This window comes from Lycorma delicatula, chromosome 6 (assembly GCF_047948215.1).
Source record: "Lycorma delicatula isolate Av1 chromosome 6, ASM4794821v1, whole genome shotgun sequence".
Lineage (NCBI taxonomy): Eukaryota > Metazoa > Arthropoda > Insecta > Hemiptera > Fulgoridae > Lycorma > Lycorma delicatula.
The window spans coordinates 76,025,147-76,044,624 of record NC_134460.1 but is presented as its reverse complement, the minus strand read 5'-3'; the positions used below and the strand labels follow the sequence as shown (position 1 = coordinate 76,044,624).

Below are 19,478 nucleotides of genomic sequence, written 5' to 3'. Positions count from 1 at the left end.
AATTCAAGTTGTGAAATGAGGATAACATGTCATGGTTATTTAATAAACTAGATCCAGTGAATCATAGAAATCAAACAGCAGAATACAGCACTGCATGCTGTTGACATTTGTAAAAGATAATGACCACCCCCGTAGCAGTCAATGCCACTTTAAAAATAGTAATAATAATTCATAAAATGAAAATATGTTTTCATTACATGTACATATGTATGTATATGTAAGAGTACACAAACATATGTACATTATGTACAATATATATACATAATACATTTGTTATATATTACATTATAACACTTGCAAGTTAAAATTCCTGTTGATTTATGGTATTGCATTAATTAAGTTCATTTTCCTGACTTTTATATAGTTTACAGCATTTTTTACCTAAGATCATCCATAAAACTTGCATTTTATAAATCACTTATGTAACTTTATTAAGAAAAATAAATAATTAGATTATAAAACCAAATTAATTACATACTGCAGGACATGGCTGACCACCGTAATGTGGTGCAACAAGAACGCTACGTGTTCTATGTTGAGTTGAATCACAACAAGCTGTCCATTCTGACCACTCAGTCAGAACACAATCTTGACGTAATGGCAACATACATTCTTTTTCACGATCTGGCTCAGGACTTATCAGAAAACAATTTTCTTCATCGACAACTTGCGGAACCTAAGACATATTGAGCAGAGGTTAATAAAAAACACTAAAAAAATTTATTATAAAAAAATTAGTTAAATGAGAAGGCTGCATTGAAAGAAACCAGATTAAACCAAATTACATAATTTACACAGAAACCAAATTACACAATTTACACAGAAGTGAAAAAAAAAGCTCATTGTGACTGTTTATTTTTAGGTCTGAGCAACTAAATTATCAAATTAGCAGTCCCTAAGTATTCTTTTATTACTGCACTGTAATAATAATTCATTTTGGCACTCATGAAGGTTACTAGAGTGACCTAGAGAGTGAAGAGACAATCTACAGTGATAGAATAAGTTTCTTTCTCCCTCAAAAACACATATTACTTAAAGATTTATCCTTAATGGATAGATATCAACTTTTTTTTAAATTATTTAACCAGATACAACAGAATGAACCTCAATAATCTTGATTTATGACCAAATATAGCTTGATAACTTTACTATGAAATATTTTTTATGGATCTTATATTTCTAGAAACATTTAGAGTTTACTACATTATAATGGTATCTTCACCACTGTGTAAAAGAATTATAATGCATTGCTTTATATGAGGATTTCCTCAAATAAGAATGTTTTTTGAAGTCGCATTACTTTCATGAAAATGTATCAAATCCATAGATTCAAAACATTATATCAGGTAAGGTGTTACCTGATATAATGTTTTATAACTGATCTTAATGGTGGTGTTACCAATGTTAAATGTAAAAATTGATAGTTGTCATTGTCAACCATGACATTATTGTCCTTGATAACTGTCAAGATCAATGGCAATTACAAGTTTTTAAGTGCAATATGTTGATAATACACAATAATAGAAGAAGTATAGCGCATTTTAAAGCTGATTATAAATTCATGGATTTGAAAACCTTTTCATATAAATTAGCTGCTAGGCTTTCTATTTTGATATGTTAATAGGTTTTGTTTTAAAATTGTAAGAGTATTTTTCTCCCATGTTCGGTCTCTTTTGTTTTAATAAAAAATAACATTTTTTAAACTCTTCTTCATTTTCAGTTGAACTTACTTACATATTTTTTCAGAATTAGATTCTTTAAAAATTTTGTTGCCAATTCTACTTGTTTGGTGTCAATTTAATAGAAGTTATTGTACATCAAACTTAAAAAATTATAATTTGAGATAGCAATTTTTTTGTGATTTACAATACATTTCTCAAAAATTATGAGAGATACATTCTGCAAACTGTTTTATTCAATTTTTCAGGTCAAAAATCACATGAAACCACTTAATTTATGTTCCAAGAACTTCAGCTTGGCTTCATTTTACCCTCACAGCAGACCAGAGCAAATTTTTCACAAAAATCAAAAATGAAATATAAACTTCACTTGTAGAATATGTCCTGCAAGTCAATTTCTATTTTCAATTTCTTCTTAAGATGCTCTGTATATATATTTATTCTTTTTATTGGTGAAAGGAAAGCTTATCAATTTACATGTTTTCTCAGAACATAATGCCAATTAGATCAAGGACCTATTGCATATTTGTATATTTTATTAAAATAAAAACAGTGAATGGAGATATCAATTCACTCTAAGTATTGAAACCTAATAAACAGAATGATTATATTTACATAACCTTGTACAGATACAAATTTTGTTTAGTAAAAGTCTATGAATTATTTAAAAATAACAGTTTGTATATTTTATTTCAGCAAATGATATCAATATGTGTCATTATAACTACAAAATAAAATTTTAATAATAATAATAATTTCTTAAAGTATGAATTAAGAAAAAATGAAATTTAGGTTTACGCAACGAATTAAGTAGTATAAACATATATATACATACATATAGAAAGATCTGCTTAGAATTCAAAATAATATTTTATTAAACTGGGATTAAGGTGGGGAAGCACGCAGCAGTGAGAATAAAGATTAACAAGGGGGAATAAAAAGAGAGTTCCTACATAAAACCAAGCCCCTAGCTCACTAGAGCAAGCTACATAATACTTATTCTCATGAGGATTAGAGAGAATTCAACCATGTAAAAAGAATTTCCCTAGCAAGAGAATATGACAAGTCTGTAAGCAAAATCTACTTTGGAATCAATTCCAAAACCATAAACATTATAAAATATAAAACATCATTTTTTTTAGATTTTTGTTTATCCACTGACTTACTGGATCTAAAAAGAATTAAAGGAAGGAATAACCAGTAGGGGGCTAATGTCTATGTCTATAATAAATTCTACCATTATAATTAAAAGATGAAATATAAAAAAACAAGATTACAAATTAAAATAAACAGGCTATTAGTATAAAAAATTAGAGAAAATGTTTAACAAGAAATTAAGGAAGAATAAAATTTTATTTTAAATCATTAATCTTGAAGAATGTAAAAAGGCACAAAAAATGTTTAACTGAGTATGACATCACCATACTGTAATTTGTAAGGTTCTTAAGGAAACTGCAATTCTGATGCACAATGCGCTTATTACTCTCACTTACACTCATGACTTCCATATCCTTGTTTTATAAACTTAGTCTTGGTTAGTCACTGACCACTCGATGTTAAACAGAACAGGTGTATAATACTTCTACTGTATAATACTTCTTTAAGAATTTCTTTACTCATTCCACAATCTGTAATTCTATTTGTTTCACCAACTTATTATGCAATGATAAATTTTTAATGACAAATCATTCCTAATTTAAATTTAATTAACAATTTTTAGGCATAATCACTATTAACATCTCTCTCCCTATCTCTCAAAGTGTGTGTGTATGTGTGTGTGTGTGTGTGTGTGTGCGTGTGTGTGTGTGTGTGTGTGTGTGTGTGTGTGTGTGTGTGTGTGTGTGTGTGTGTGTGTGTGTGTGTGTGCATGCATGGATGGACATGCACATTTTATGTCTCAGTACATGCTTAAGAGGATAAATGTATACTTAGTCACTAATGTGATTTTGATAATTTAGATTTTAAATGACTTATTTAATATAAACTCATGCATCAGTAAACTAAATTTACAAAAAAAAAGGCTAAAAAATATTCTTTTGTTATTTTTTTTCTTATTCTTTTGTTGTTTAAAAAATGACAAATGACTAAGTTAATGCAAAATGCTGATTTAATATGTACAAATAACTTGTAACAATAGTCATGACAGAAACTAAGAAATACTGATAGGACAAAAAATTAAACAATACAGCGTGATATAAAATTTATTAATAATAACTACACACATCATATGCATCTTAGTAAACTTAACTAGCTGCAGGGCATGCTTACAAACACACCTCTGCAGCTAGGCCCTCTGGATGGGTTGCCCTGGTGGGCGGTCTTGGAACGCTATTATTAGGTGTCCAAAATTGATTGATCCATATGCAAATTCACTAACTAGAGAGCTGGAAGCTTAAATATAAATTAAATTAATTAATTTATTATTTATGTATTATATTCAATTTACGAAACAAATTATCGTAATATGAAACTAACCTTCTGACAAAACATCAATGGATTCTAAATAGGCAATCGACAGTATTTTCAGTATCGATTTATTTTTAACAAAAATAGTTGTGTTTTAAGATCTGTTACGATATTGAATGAAAGGAATTATCCTAGTAAAATTTATTAATTTATTTAATAATTATTATTACTGCTGTTAAGAGTAATCTTATGATTTTTTTTTTGACAGAGAGTATGTTCAATAATGTAAGCATGTTCTTTCATTTTGCTCTTAGTTGTTGGTGTTGCTTCTTCTTACTTATTGTTTATAAACATTTAAGAAAAAAAATCATATGACTCTGCTCATCATGTAAGCATGTTTTCAGCTAAGGGGAATACACACATAGATAGACACACACATAAATTATCTTTTGTAAGGTCGGATTATAAATCACACAGAATTATGAGACAGATTATTTAAAAACAATACAAATAATAATTCTGTTATCCATATTTCAAATAATTATTTGTAATTACTTTCAGTATCAATCTCATAGCTTCTGTCACACTGATTTTCTGTTAAAAATGACTGATTGTAGCGTTTGATGTTATGGATAACAACGAATAAGATCAAGGATATGCATGAAAATACATCTCAACTGGAACAAAAGATAATTTTTTCAGTTAAAATTACAATTTCCAACTTAAACTGTGGTCCATAATGAATCCTGAACAAATGAAATGTAATATATAAATATAACAAAAATTAAGTAATGTGACATATACTTACTTGTAAAGCATCGTGCTCTGTTAAAACACATGTAACATTTCTTTCCATTACACCTGTATCTTGTGAATTACTAACTGGTTGACATGGTCCCCAGTCACTCACTCTCCATTCCAGGTGTTCTGTTCATGAAACATTGATATTACTACCCATATAACTAAACACAGTAGTAATTATATTGATAGGTACTGCATACTACAAAAAGTGTAAGGCAAATTGCATTTATTAATAAAGAGAAAATCATTACAAGACCTTTTAAGATAAGATGAGTTCCTTAAATAAAATAGAAGCCTTATTTTTAAAATTATTGAACATAAACGTTTTGATTCCAAATTGAAGGTATAACCCCAAAGCCCTATCAACATACAAAATTCATTAAAATTCAGTGATAACAGTTCTTAGATCTAATATTAGTTGTTTTACTGAACTATTTGAGTAGAATAGGTTTTTATATTTCAAGAATTCTATCAGCTCCACAACCGATTTTAAAATATGGCAGTATTTTTTCCTTTGCTTTAAAGGGCAAATTATATAGATGTTGCAAATAGTGTATATTTTTATTGTTTTTCATGTAGTTTCAAGAGGAAGTTCACTATCATTATGGCTACTAGGCTAGACATGATAAGGAGGGTTAAATGAAGCTAGATATGTTCTTCTTAGCAGGAATCTTCCATTGTGTAAATATTAACTACTTTCTAATTTTTCTTGAAGTAACGGAAGTCTACACTGTTTTGTATTTACAATTTTTTTTATTATTATACTTTAACACCTTTATACTCCAATATTCTTTAAATCTCTTGAAATGCTTCAAAAAACTGGTTTTTGGTTGACATTTTTCAAGATGGCGGCCAAAGTAGTAAAGACATCATTTGCATCTGTTTATTTTTTTGTTTTTTTTTTCATTTGTACCACAGTTAAAATTCAAATCATTTGTACCAACTTTCTTGCTGATAGATATTGCATGAATATTCCTATACTTTTATAATTTCTCTTTCATACTTTTTAATTTAAAACAATTTCACACGCTATTTTTTTATGATTTATTCTTGTATTATATACACAAAGAAATCTGCGATATTAAAATAAATATATGGTTTCTTTACTATTGTTAGGTCTGAGTATAAAATAATTTATTTGTTAATTATTGAAAAACTTTTTTTAATTATAGAAAAATTTCATTGCTTCTCCTTGACCATAATAGGTTTATGATAGAACAGGTTTAAAAATAAAACTCACAGTGTATGTAGAGGTGTTGTAAAATAGCTTTGGTATTCACTAACATAAAAAATCCTGCGCAATAATTTTTTAATTACAAAAAGAGAATTCTATTTTGGCTTTTTTTGAAACTATATTTTTTATCAACATACTTAGAAAGAAAATTTATTTGTAGTAAAGAAAGTTTATAAATACTTCAGCATAAAAAAAATACAAATAAAATAACAAAGAGGTAAGAGATTATGCAACGTAATTACAATGTGCTTTCATCTACTTAAAAAATATGCAGTTCAGTAGAATCAAATTAAAATCAATCACTTGGCTGGATAACAGTTAAAAAATATAATTCTTGTTAAGGTGTTAATAAATGTAACAAAGCTTAGTAAAGTAATACTAATAGCTTAATGCCTTTATTATTTACTAATACCTTTATGGTGTCTACATGCTGTGAAGCAAGACTTCGATGATGATGGTTTTTCGAGTTCATCACACCGAAATGAATATTTTGTTAATGAATGTTTATTTTTTAAATCATAACAATATATATTTCGCTGTCGTGTTCCATATCCACATCCCTTTCCTGTTTCTGCAATACATGGCCCCCACTCATCTACAATCAAAATTATAATTTGAAAAATTTAAAGCATTTTGGTCAAATAACCTAAAATGTTTACACAAAGATAAACAAGAATGAAGAGCATTATTGGTAGGTACATGCATGTATGCAAGGAGTGGTTAATATGTAATGGACAGTTGCATATAACTTGCAATGAAAAGAAATTGTCAAATGAAACAATTTGGCATAAAAGAACATTTTATTTGTTACAAAAACTTACACCTTTTTTTCATACAGTCACTATTTACAGCTATAAGTTTATCCCAATGGTGAATCAGTTTTCTCATTCTATCAATGAAGAATGCTGGCAGTCTTTTCTTCCTGCGTGACCTCACTGCACCCTTCAGTTCATCATTTATGGTGAAATGAATATCCTTTTTAATCCCTCTTTAATTACAAAAAAAAAAAATGAAAATTGCAGGGCACCAAATCTGATGAGTATGGAGGGTGCTACTTTAATAGGTTTAAATTACAACTTGATTAAGTTGTTACATACTGTTTTAGATGCGTTGACATAGCAAGCATACTTGATTCCATAAAAATGGTAACTGACAGAAAATGAGTTTTAGAATATTAGTAATAGGAAAATGAAGCTATAAAATAGCCACACCTTTGGCTTTGTGTGAGATTTTGTACTCCCACTAAGTTACAGTGTGCATTATATTTTTGTCACCAACTTGTAACTGCACCACTGTGTACTAGTGTACATATTATTGTTTTACTTTTTATTTTACAGAAAAAAATCGTAGAATTATTAAAAAAAACTATAGGAAATTAAGTAGATCAGAACAGTAATATGAAAAAAAAAACTAGTTCTAAGGAACATAATAACAAAAGGATATTTCTAGATAAAAAGTTAAAAATATAATTCTCATACAGGATAAACAAAAACCGATTTTCAACACTTCATGAAACAATAAGATTAGAATAACAGTTAAACAAAATTAAAATTCAGTATTGATTTAACTAATATCTACATTTTTTTATTCATTGAAGGAAAAAAAATTTGTTATAGCTGATCTTGCTGGTAATGGTGTTGCAAATCAGTTGTTTAACAGCTGATTTTCAAGATCAAAGGTTCTGAGGTTCAAATCCTAGTAAAAGCTACTTTCTTTTATATGCATTTGAATACTAGACAGTGGATACCAGTGTTCTTTGGTGATTGGGGTTAAACTAAGCACCACACGACTTAGGAATGGTCAGCCAGAGTAGGTACAAGACTACACACCTCATTTACATGTCATTCATATTTTACTCATCTCATTGGGTCACAGGGGGTTGCTTATTGATCACTATTTGAACAGATTGCAACATACACATTAGGAAAATAAAATTGAAATGTAATGAGTAGGGGGATAGAAATAAACACATTTTAAAAGGCTCACTGTATCAAATATTGAACAGAATATGAAATGATGAGAATTATGATAAAAGTCCTTATTTTAACAAATATAAACTGAAAATTTCAAAAATTATTTTATCAAAGGATAGTATAAATTACCAAAAAGGTCTAAAAAACTAATTAACTAACACACAACTAAAAAACAATGTTGCTAGCTGCAAAAAGGAATAAATTTTAATTTTGGATATTTATTAATCTAACAACATTTTTTAATTACTTTTTTTTACAAAAATGACTAAAGCTCAAAGATATTTTCCTCCGTTATGAGAATCCTATTTCTTTGTTGCTTTCAATCCTTACAGAAAATTGTTTTGATTAATTATCTTTGTTTATGTTTGTAATAAAATTCATAATGTTTTATACTGTTAGATAATTGAATTAAAGTAATGTAGGATAATTAAATGGTGTTATCCCAGCTTATCAGTTTCATAGCTATTGTCAAGAGGAAATAAGCACTTGTGAGTATCAAAGGTGCTTGTCATAGTTAATGAACAAAGGAATGAACTTAGAATGCTAGACTCAAAGAGATTATTTATGTATTAATGAACAAAGTACTAGGTGTTTGTTATAAATTGATAATAATGCTGGTTATGAAAATAATGCTTTTATCCTTAAATTTTATTTTGTTTTGAAAATTTTTTCAACATCAATACCCTACTCCAAACTACTGAAGTGCATGTCTAAATCAGTAACAGCAGTTTACACATGATTGCAATTAGCAACTGAAATTTCTTTACAGGATAAATTAAAATATTAATTAAATAAAAATAATTTTTCTTTTATTTAATTACTTATTGAATTCCCCATCTCAATTTTTTCATAATCAGTAAGATTCAATATGCGAGCCATTTTTGGCTTGAAAACGTCAACTAAAATTCAATTTTTGGCCAAATGATCTAAGATAGGTATCTACTGCATTACTTGAAATTAATTCTTTTAAGTGATTTAGACTGCATAATTTTAGCGTATAAACAATATTTTTGACATATCTTAGATGAGAAATTACAAGATTAGGACTTCCAGTAAGCCAGAATATGGATTCATTTCAATATATTACATTTTCATTTGAACTTAGCAAATTATTAAATTGAAATTTATTGGTGCACCCATCTAGTTGAAAAATAAATACAACTTCCTTTTTCAAGTTCATTCAGATCAGTAAAATAAATGTTTCGATTTAATTTGCTAAGCATTTGTCACCGTTGGTATTAATACAATTGTATAAATTAAATTTCCACTTACCAACAATTCAAAAAGTGTAAATCCCAGTACTTTCGGAGCTGTTACCCCATCTTCAGGGATTTTCAAAAGATGTTAATTTAAATTCAAATCAATAATCCTTTATAAATTAAACTGTTATGTTCATAATAGTCAGTTGTCAAGAATAAAATTAAATAGTCACAAACATCTTATAAATATGACGTTACTGTCTTATTGATGTACGAATTAATTTTATTCTTGACAACCGACTATTATGAACATAACAGTTTAATTTATAAATGATTATTGATTTAAATTTAAATTAACATCTTTTAGAAAATCCCTGAAGATAGAGTAACAGCTCCAAAATTACTAGAATTTACACTTTTTAAATTGTTGGTAAGTGGAAATGTAAATGATACAAAAGTAAATGTTATTAACACACCAAGATAAAAATTTACATTCATATTTGGATTTTTAATTATGGACATCTGTGAACTGTTTCTATCAATTCATCCATTTTAGTGAAAAATAACTTCATTTGTAAAAATCTCATCATTTAAGAATATTTGTTTTTACTTATTTTATCCAAAGTTATATATTACAAAATGGAAAATATGCTTCTCTAATAAATGGTTTGATTCCTAGTAACAAGTAGTTTTATATGGATATTAGTGAAGCCTTTCAAGAACTTTCATGTAACCGTTGTTTTTTTTAACTAGTAATTAAAAACCTTAATGCAAATGGGTTATTAAGATTCCTTAATGACAAACTTTCATTTAACAGATTCTTTTGATGCTACTAGTCTTCCAAGTAATTTCCTGTTTTTTAACAGAAACTACAGATTCTGTCTTTTTGAACTGACTGTATAAATACAAATATCATTTTGATATAGCACCTCCTTCTTGTATACTTGATAAAATTCATGTTTAACTGAAATTATTCTAACTTAGGTTCAGCAAGTTACAGAACAAATTAAGTCTTTTATTGAGTTGAAAACATAGAATCACAAACATATACATGTAACACAACTACCATTATTACTGTAACTAAGAATGAAATAGTAATAACACAAACTGTAAAATGAGAAAATTATACATTGCTGCCAATAAAATTTCTCAATATCCTTAATAACTAGATATAGAATCTCACCTTTTTCCAACAAATCTATAAAGTGTCTTAGAGGACTGTAGTATTACACAAAATAATACTAAAATATATAATAGTAATACAGTAAATAAAATAAGATTAATATAAATAAACAATTCATTTTTTTAAATTCTTAACTGGCTACCAAATTTATATAAATAAAATTAGCCTTCTAAGGTGTTGGCAAGTGTTCATATAATAAAAAATAAATAAATACTTCATTCAAATCCAAAACATAGTTAACGTTATACAAATATGTCAGTAATGATGAGTGGCCTATTTCATTTATATCAAGAACAATTTGCTCCAGTATTTGCCTTGAAGATTCAAGGGAAAGTATGAAAAACAACGATCAGAACATCATTACAAAGTACAAAATTAATGAATATTGAACAGAGTGGTATAATCATATTAATGTATAAAAAATATTTAAGTAAAATAATTGTTATACAGCTATGCAAAGTTAATAAATGGATAAAATAATTTAAAAAGTAACAACTTTAAAGCATTAATTGATAAAATATTTGAGTAGTTATTCAGGTATATATTAAATAAATGTGCAGAAAATAAAGGTTTGTCCTATTAGAATTATTTAAAAACTCATCAAGGGTAATACGTTTTTTGTAAAAGGAAATCTATTAATTAAATTTTTAATAAATGTGTCGAAGATTTTTTAGCTTGTTAGATAATTTATTAAAAATGGAAGTTGATGCTTTTTTATGTCCTTATTTGCAAGCTATTATGCTGGGTTAAATGAAAATATCTGCTTCTCACAGAAGTCTGTTGTAAAACAAGCAAATATTATTACATTTTAAGAATTATTATTTTTCTTAATCTTTTTCTAACAAAGGTTGCATGTTTATAAGCACAAACAATAATATGTGAGCATATCCCTTTAAATATAAATTGTATTGCTAAGCATATCATTTATGTAATCAGTCCAAAACTCTTGTGTTATCGTAAATTCTGAAGATCAATGTAAATATTTTGACATATTTTATTTTATATTTGGAAATTTTTATATTTAGGCTAGTTCCAGAGTTAAAGCCAAATGAAATAGTTTAATTAATGAAATATTTGGATTTTACAAAGGGAAGGTACATTGGTTCGAATCCGACTTCATTTTTTTTTTGTTCACTCCTTTTTTTATTTAAATATATTGATTTTATAATAATTAACCTCTGATTGTAAAAAAAGGTTTTACAATAAATACTAATTTAATAATAACAATATAAAAAAAAAAAAAATATGAAAAAAGTGAAATAAAATTTTATATACTTTTCATTTAAAAAAAAAATGTGTATATGTAATTTAATATGCGTTCAAAGAAATCATGTGGTGTCCACGTCAGATTTTTTAAAAATAAAATGGTGTAACTGTAATTTTTTACAATTTTATTTTTCTGACATATTTTTATAACTTTTTGTACTTTTTGGATATTTTAATATATTTCAGTTTACTTCTTATAATTATTATTCTGCTGTAATGTTTTGTACCTTTATTTAAATTTTCAAATATTGTAATAAACTTATCAATCAATACCTTGGTAACTTCAAATTATTTAATGATTCCTGCAATCCTTTATCAGTACTCCTCACTAAATAGAATAAACTTAGCTGCCAAAATGTAGAAAAAAATTGTTTATGAAGTAACTTGACGAATATGGTATATTCATTAATAATTTACACTTTTCAGTTTATTAACAGATTAAAATTATTACATTAATGCAGAGTATCAAATTTTATTTTAATTTATTTTACAACAATATTAATGCTCAACTAAGGTAATAATGTATATAATCTACAAAGAATGAGATAAGGAATCAGACCAATCTTGAATAAGTGAATAAAAATGATGACCCTATTTAAAATTTAACTTGAAACTGTTTTTTAGCTCTCCTGAAACATTGAGTTTTTCACATTCATTACTTAAGCATGGTGGGGATGACATAAAGAGTTGATAACTGAGTATGACCTAAGGCTTTCTGGAATGCAAGACTATATATTCTTTTTTTAACATAATTATTACGATTAATTTTTTTTATTTATTGCATGAAAACAAAACATACTTCTGTCCAAATATTGTACTTTTGACAGTAGTTAGAAAATTTTAAAAGTGGTCAATTTAATTTGTTTTGCAATTCCCTAACAGATAAAAGTTTTAAAAGTTAAGGTATTTAACACACTTGCACATATAAAAACTTCAAAGTAATATATTTTGTATCTTTCTGTTATAAATTAAAAAAATTCTGTAAAAAATAATAAAGAAAAAGACTACATATTATGCAATTTAAAATCTATTTTAATTGTAATCCCCTGTTTTATAAAGTTAGAAGTTTATCAAAATCATGCCCTTAAAAGTTTCTATTGTGAATAAGTACAAAAATAAAATTATTGCTGTGATAACCCATCAAAGTAAAACTTAAGATACAATTTAACAAATTCAGATATTTAATTGAATATAATTATAAGCAGAAATATATTACCTTAGTTTAGCTAAAACTTATTTATATCGGTGCACTTGATTAGACAGAAGTTTATTTTAATACACAAGATTTTAAAACCTTGTGTTTCTGAGTGCTGATATCCAAGTTATATTATTACAAATGACTGAATAAGTAGGTTTCTTATACTTGTATTACATTTTATATATTTATTTTTTGTTTGTATATATATATATATATATATATAACTAGCAGACCCGGCAATGCTTTGCTATTGCTATATATATATATGAGAGAGAGAGAGAGAGAGAGAGAGTTTAAATGAACACAATTGAAAATTTGATAAAAATTAAAAACTGAACTTCACAAATTTTACCTTTCACTTATTCTCCTTCCCCTTTTCCCTTTCCAACTTCTCCCTTCCACCCTTCTCCCTCCCCCTCTCCCAGTTTCCTTTTTACCCTTTCTCGTCTTCCCCTTTTCTCTTTCCACCTTTTCCCCCTTTCCCTGTTTTCTGTTTTCCCCTTTTTCCCTTTTGCCCGCACGCAAATCAGTCCATTAGTTTTTTGGTTTTTAGTGGACACACATATTCTGATGGTTGGTTCTTTGATAGTCTTGGTTCATATTCTGAATATGAACCAAATCAGTCCATAAATATAATTTTTCTAAATATCTCAACCCCAGTGCCACCTAGCAGATTCATTTTTTGTAGAGATAATTCTTTCCATGTAAGTAACATGTATTCTGAATATGAGGCAAATCGGACCATAAATACAATTTTTTGAAATATCTCGACGCCAGTGCCACCTAGCGGGTCCAAACTAATTTAGAAACCTTTTCTGGCATGCGTCCAACCATTCCCCAAAGTTTCATCGCTATCGGATGAACGGTTTAGGAAGGCATAAGAGACATACAGACAGACAAAAACAGTCATTTTTGTATATATAGATTTAGAGGCTCTAAATAAATAAAAAAATTATACGAAAGTAGGATCTATAAATAGCAACTGTACAAATGTTCCATAAAAGTGAATCAATTCACATTTGTATCTCATATTTATTATACATGCAATCTTATTTCTTCAAGCAATAAAGGTTGATAAGACAGCATATATCATCCTCATTTATCTTTAAGGCTGAATAAGTTGATATAATGTATGTTAAGGTAACGACCATATCAATCTTACACCTTACAGTGAGGAGAAATTAAATATAGCTGATGATATAGGTACAGTCTGGACACATTTTTAGCATATTAATTTTACATAATTATAAAAATGAAGGCATTTCAAATTATAAGAAATTATCATGCATTGTTTCTACATTGCATTTTCAATATTTACTCCCATACTGCCCAGAATTGGCTTGTTCACTGTGTAAGTTTTAAGAAAAGGTTTTAGGTATTACATTTAGTATCGTCTCAACTACATTATTTGGTATAATCTAGTCAAATTAAATACAAAAGAAAGAGAATTCAAACATTTACGTGAGATAATGTCATCATGTCTAATTTTAAATTAGATAACTGAATAAAGTGCTTACTTTACATGGACTAAACTTTATGTATCTGAATACAATGTGAAATAATTCTCAATAAGGGCAGCAAGGCTTGAAGTCTTCAGGGAATGAATATTATTCTCAAAATAATCAAGCAATTAACTAGTCAAATTTAATTTGTAAACTGATCCTTTGTGATGTAAATTAATTAGTGACTCTAAACAGAATTAAACATTGTTTAACTGTCCTTCAGATTAGGCTCACATTAAATCAATTATTATATAAATTATCTTAAACTAAAATCACTGATCATAATGAATTCTACCCACTCAATTCGTAATTTATTAATTAAGATTCTAAACAGGTAATCAGTATAATAAAATAATAATGTATAATAAAATTGAATTCAACTAGTTATATTTGCTTATTAAAACAGTAGTATTTTAAATATTCTACTGAAATTAATGGTAGTTTTAGTTCATTTACAAACTCTATATAAAGCATAGCATACTGCTTTCATACATAAAAAAAGTCCACTCTGAAATTAGAAGTTTGTAAGGAAAGAAATCTGTTGAACAGTATGAAGAAATGTGACAACACTTGAAAAGTTTATTAAACATAGAATCATTCAGTTTCAGAATAAAGAGAGCTTTTCTTCTAATGGCCTTTCAGAGCTAATTATCAGCACCTTCTCTATGCCTATTAACACAATTATTAATAGTTCCTGTTTCAAAAAGGATAAGAAACCCCTTATGAATGAAATGCAATAATACATTCAATGTATATGTTCTGTTTCTTCACTTAATTTTTTTTGTTGGTCAAATTCAGAAGAAATTTTACACTGTTCAACTGTGCTAAGACCTTGAGTCACATGCTATTGTAAATACTGCATCTTATAGTAAATGTTTTTGTATGTATCTTGTTCCTATGAGGTGATTTGAAAAAATGTTATTGTGTTGTATAGAATTTAATACAATCACTGCAACCTATGTTTAAATTTGATATACCTGGATTGCTGCCTATGTCATTGTATGTTTTATTTTGAGATATTATGTTGTATATTATATATATGTTGTTTTGGAAAGAACACAATAATATTCTTTCTCGAAAATTTTAGCAAACTTGTATGAATGTTGGTTTATGTTTGTTAGCATTACATGTGTATTGCTTATTTTTTCTACATTTAAAATAATATATACTTTATAAGAGGGGATAAATAGTTGTTTTATTTCACTGAGTTCTTCATTGTACTTGTCAGCTGTGAAAAGTGGGTATTTAGGTAATATGACATGTGTGAAAAAGCTACATTTTTGTGCTGAACAGTATACTTAGACATATTGTGTATGTCAGTTGTAGTGGGTTTGTTACATAAAAAACCCACTTTCATAATGTGCAATGAAACGTGTCAGGTTGTAATTAGTTGATGAATCTGAAAAATGTGTTATATTATCTTATGTTTTTTTATGCAGATGTAGAAATTACAATATAGTGATATCAATATAATTTTTTATATTTCATCTAGATGTTTCTTAGTCAGTAACAAATAAATGATTCAAAGTATTGTGTTATTATAGCTAGTATAGTACAAAATAATTTTGTTCTATTATAGCAGGTGTTAAGGTTCTTTTTCAGAAAACAGATAAAAATTTGTCTGCTGATGAGATTTTAAACAACACTAATTAGACAAACCTGAATTTTCTGCATGCTTATTTTATTGTATACTTGCAGGTGTATTCAAATATTTTACCAATTAACATCTTCAACTTATTATTTTATCCTGCATTAATTTTATTTATGATATTATCTTTATATAACTGTGTCACTATTTTATACAACTTATACTAATGTGGTTATTTTTTATTATCTGGTTCTCTATTAAAATTTTTTTATTATGTGGCTAGCCACATAAAAGAAGAAAAGGTACTTACATATTAACGCCACCGCAGCTACAGCTTTATTTAAAAACAAAGTAATCCATCGGATTTCGGTGGAAAATGAACAGTCTCTTTATTAATTTTAATAAATGGTTTAACCTACGGTCGCTTTGCTCGCTAACCTTGACTAGTTAACACCGTAATTTTTTGAATATTTATTTAATAAATTCAGTAATTATTGCAATTATTTATTATTTAAATAATCAAAACACTCCTGTTAATTAGTCAAGGTTAGCGAGTGAAGCGAGCGTAGCTTAAGTTTGGTTATATATTTATAAAATAAATAAATATTAACCACTTATTAAAATTAATAGAGAGACTGTTTTGAATCTATGTTAAACTCTATATCGGCCCATTTTCCACCGAAATCCGATTGATTACTTTGTTTTTAAATAAAGCTGTAGCTGCGGTGGCATTAATACGTAAGTACCGAAAAAATAATAAGCATAAGGTAAAAAGCATTATCAAATTCTGTACTCTTGGTGCTAAATGGTTTTTATACTTTTGTCTTTGAGATATTAATACAGAGGGGAATATGGACAAATGCAATAACAAACGAATTGTTTTTTCTAAGTTACATATACATGTACACAAACTGACAGAAGCTCAGCCATTCTAACCATATAACCTCAGATCCTTCCATTCTACTCTTTTTCATAGATATTTAAAGATGTTTATATATAAAAAATAAGAAATTAAAATGTTATATACATCGTCAATGTTTAAGAAACCCACAATTTCAACTTTGAATTATAAAATTCATTGAATGGTTTAGTGCTTTAGTACATTTCTTCTAATTATTTTCAACGCTTTTAATAATTTTTTCATTATGTTGAACATTTATTTTGATTAATCTAAGAACTTCTTTTATTATTTTAAACAATAAATATAATAACTCTGAAACCATATGTAATACTGAATTATAATTTAGAATGATTAGATGAAAAAAAGAATAACAGAAATTTAATGGAAACTCCTTAACCAATAACAATTTTCACTGCTAGTGGGAGACGTGACAGCTGCTCTATGATGGGATCTGCCCTATGATTACATTTGATCTCATATAACAGAACAGAAACGATTACACAAGAGATGTGCACAAATGTCAACAAAATTCAATAACCAATAACAGACATTGATCTTGGAATACTGAGAATATATATATATATATATATACATATGTATATACTCAGTGCAATGTTTGTATCTATGCAATCAGTTTAATAATGCATACAAATGTATGTAAACATGGATATTTACATACATGTATATAAGCAAATGTGAGGGTCATTCAACAAACACAAACTGCTATGGAGCTAAAATGGTTTTTAATCAATGTAACATTTTTTCACTTTTCACCATAATTTCCAGTAACATTAATACAATTGCCCCATCTGTGAGTCAATTATTTGTACATGCTACAAAGAAATCTTTTTTTTAATGTCAAAACCAGTTTAGCACATTTTCTTTGACAATTTTATTACCATTAAACCTCTTCATGCAGCACCTCCTTGTGGACCAAGCAAATGGAAATCCTTCATCCAGAGGTCCTGGGTTTGAATCCCAGTCAGGCATGGCATTTTCATACATGCTAAAAATCATTCATCTCATCCTCGAAGCAATACATAACAGTGATCCCAGAGGTTAAACAAAAAAAAAGAAGGAAGTGGAAATCTGATGGGGCCAAATCAGGACTGCATGAGGTAGTACTTCCCTATGAGATGGTTTCTCTAGTTACCTTAGCTGCGTGAGGCTAGGCGTTAGTATGAAGCACAATGATGCCTTTGTGCTTAGATCCAGGATGTTTTTTTAATAATCTTGACTTCATTGTTGATAAGCATATCATTGCAGTATGTACTGTTTATTCTTTGCAGAAATTCTAGAAAATTGACAAAAACCAGGCCTTTTGCATCCTAAAAATCGTCATGATTTTTTCTGCTGATGGCTGGGTCTGAAAGTTTTCTCTAAAGGTGAACTCCATGCTTCCACTTCATGCTTTATCTTTTTGATTTCAGTTCATAATGGTGAATTCATCACAGCTTAGAATACTGTGCAAAAAACTTAACTTTCGTGCTGATACCATTGTTTCATATCTGTGCACAAACAAAGTCTTGTCTAATTATAGTCTCTGTCAACTGTCCTGAAAGCAATCTTGCACTTTTTTATGGTACTTTAATGTACCATTTTTTTTTTTATGGTATGTTGGTGATAATGTTGTAAACTGTACTAACACTCACTTATAAGTTTTCAGTTATAATCTCAACTGTAATTCGTCGGTCTTCCTGAGTCTATGTGAGTTTCAATTATTGGAGTTGAAACTTCAATTGGACGTCTAGAATTTGCTTGTCAGTAACTGACAAGCAAGTAAGTTTGTCTGTTTTTAAATTTTTCAACCTACTTGTAAAAGTTTCTGTGGTTCATACAATTTTTCCCATGTTGTTTTGTCCCATCTTTTTTTTTTTGTTTTTTAACATCAAAAAGCAAAAATCTGATTACTACATGTTATTCAACTAATTTGCAAACTTCAATTGACTCGTCATTGTAAAATGAGATTTTAAAATTATAAACAAAATAATTTTACTTAAACAGCTGATCAAAAATCATCGCAGTATTACCAACTTACTGTTCTGAAAGTATCATAACCCTCTTACCAACTGTTTTGCATCCACAGCAATATGTCTTTAATTATTATTGAATGAATAGCCCTTACACATACGTACACAATGTATTTATTTAATGACAAATGATTACAGTCAAAAGAACTTACCTGTTCTCCATGTATATTGAGTATCTTTGTCTGGGAATGTACTTGATGTAGTGCGAGAATAACATGGCAGTGCAAGAGTGACAAAAATAATAGATACACTAACACACTTGATATACATTTTCAATTGCCTGCCAAAACTATCCTGATTGTACTACCATCTCTGCCATTCAGACCTGGAAAAAAAAAACAAAAGATTATACGTAGTTCAAATAATAAAATGATACAGAAAAACTAAACTACATTATGATTATGCATACAAAGAAATAAAATAATTTTTAACCATTTTTAATTTTATTATTATATGAAGTTATTTATATAACTTATAAATTAATATAAGTTATAGAGTTATTTCCACATTAAAAGTAA

General features: G+C 27.7%; 1 protein-coding gene across 1 annotated transcript in view; it reads right to left on the bottom strand.

Moving 5' to 3' along the window:
* LOC142326682 (thrombospondin type-1 domain-containing protein 7A-like) overlaps positions 1 to 19,478 on the bottom strand; it is a 534,047-nt gene that overhangs the window by 60,732 nt on the left and 453,837 nt on the right. Inside the window, exons 4-7 of the mRNA XM_075369298.1 lie at positions 19,113 to 19,285; positions 6,533 to 6,715; positions 4,894 to 5,012; positions 479 to 676 (exon numbers count right to left, since the gene is read on the bottom strand). Coding sequence (XP_075225413.1) covers positions 479 to 676; positions 4,894 to 5,012; positions 6,533 to 6,715; positions 19,113 to 19,230 — 618 coding nt within the window. The 5' untranslated portion in view covers positions 19,231 to 19,285. The remainder of the gene's footprint in view (positions 1 to 478; positions 677 to 4,893; positions 5,013 to 6,532; positions 6,716 to 19,112; positions 19,286 to 19,478) is intronic.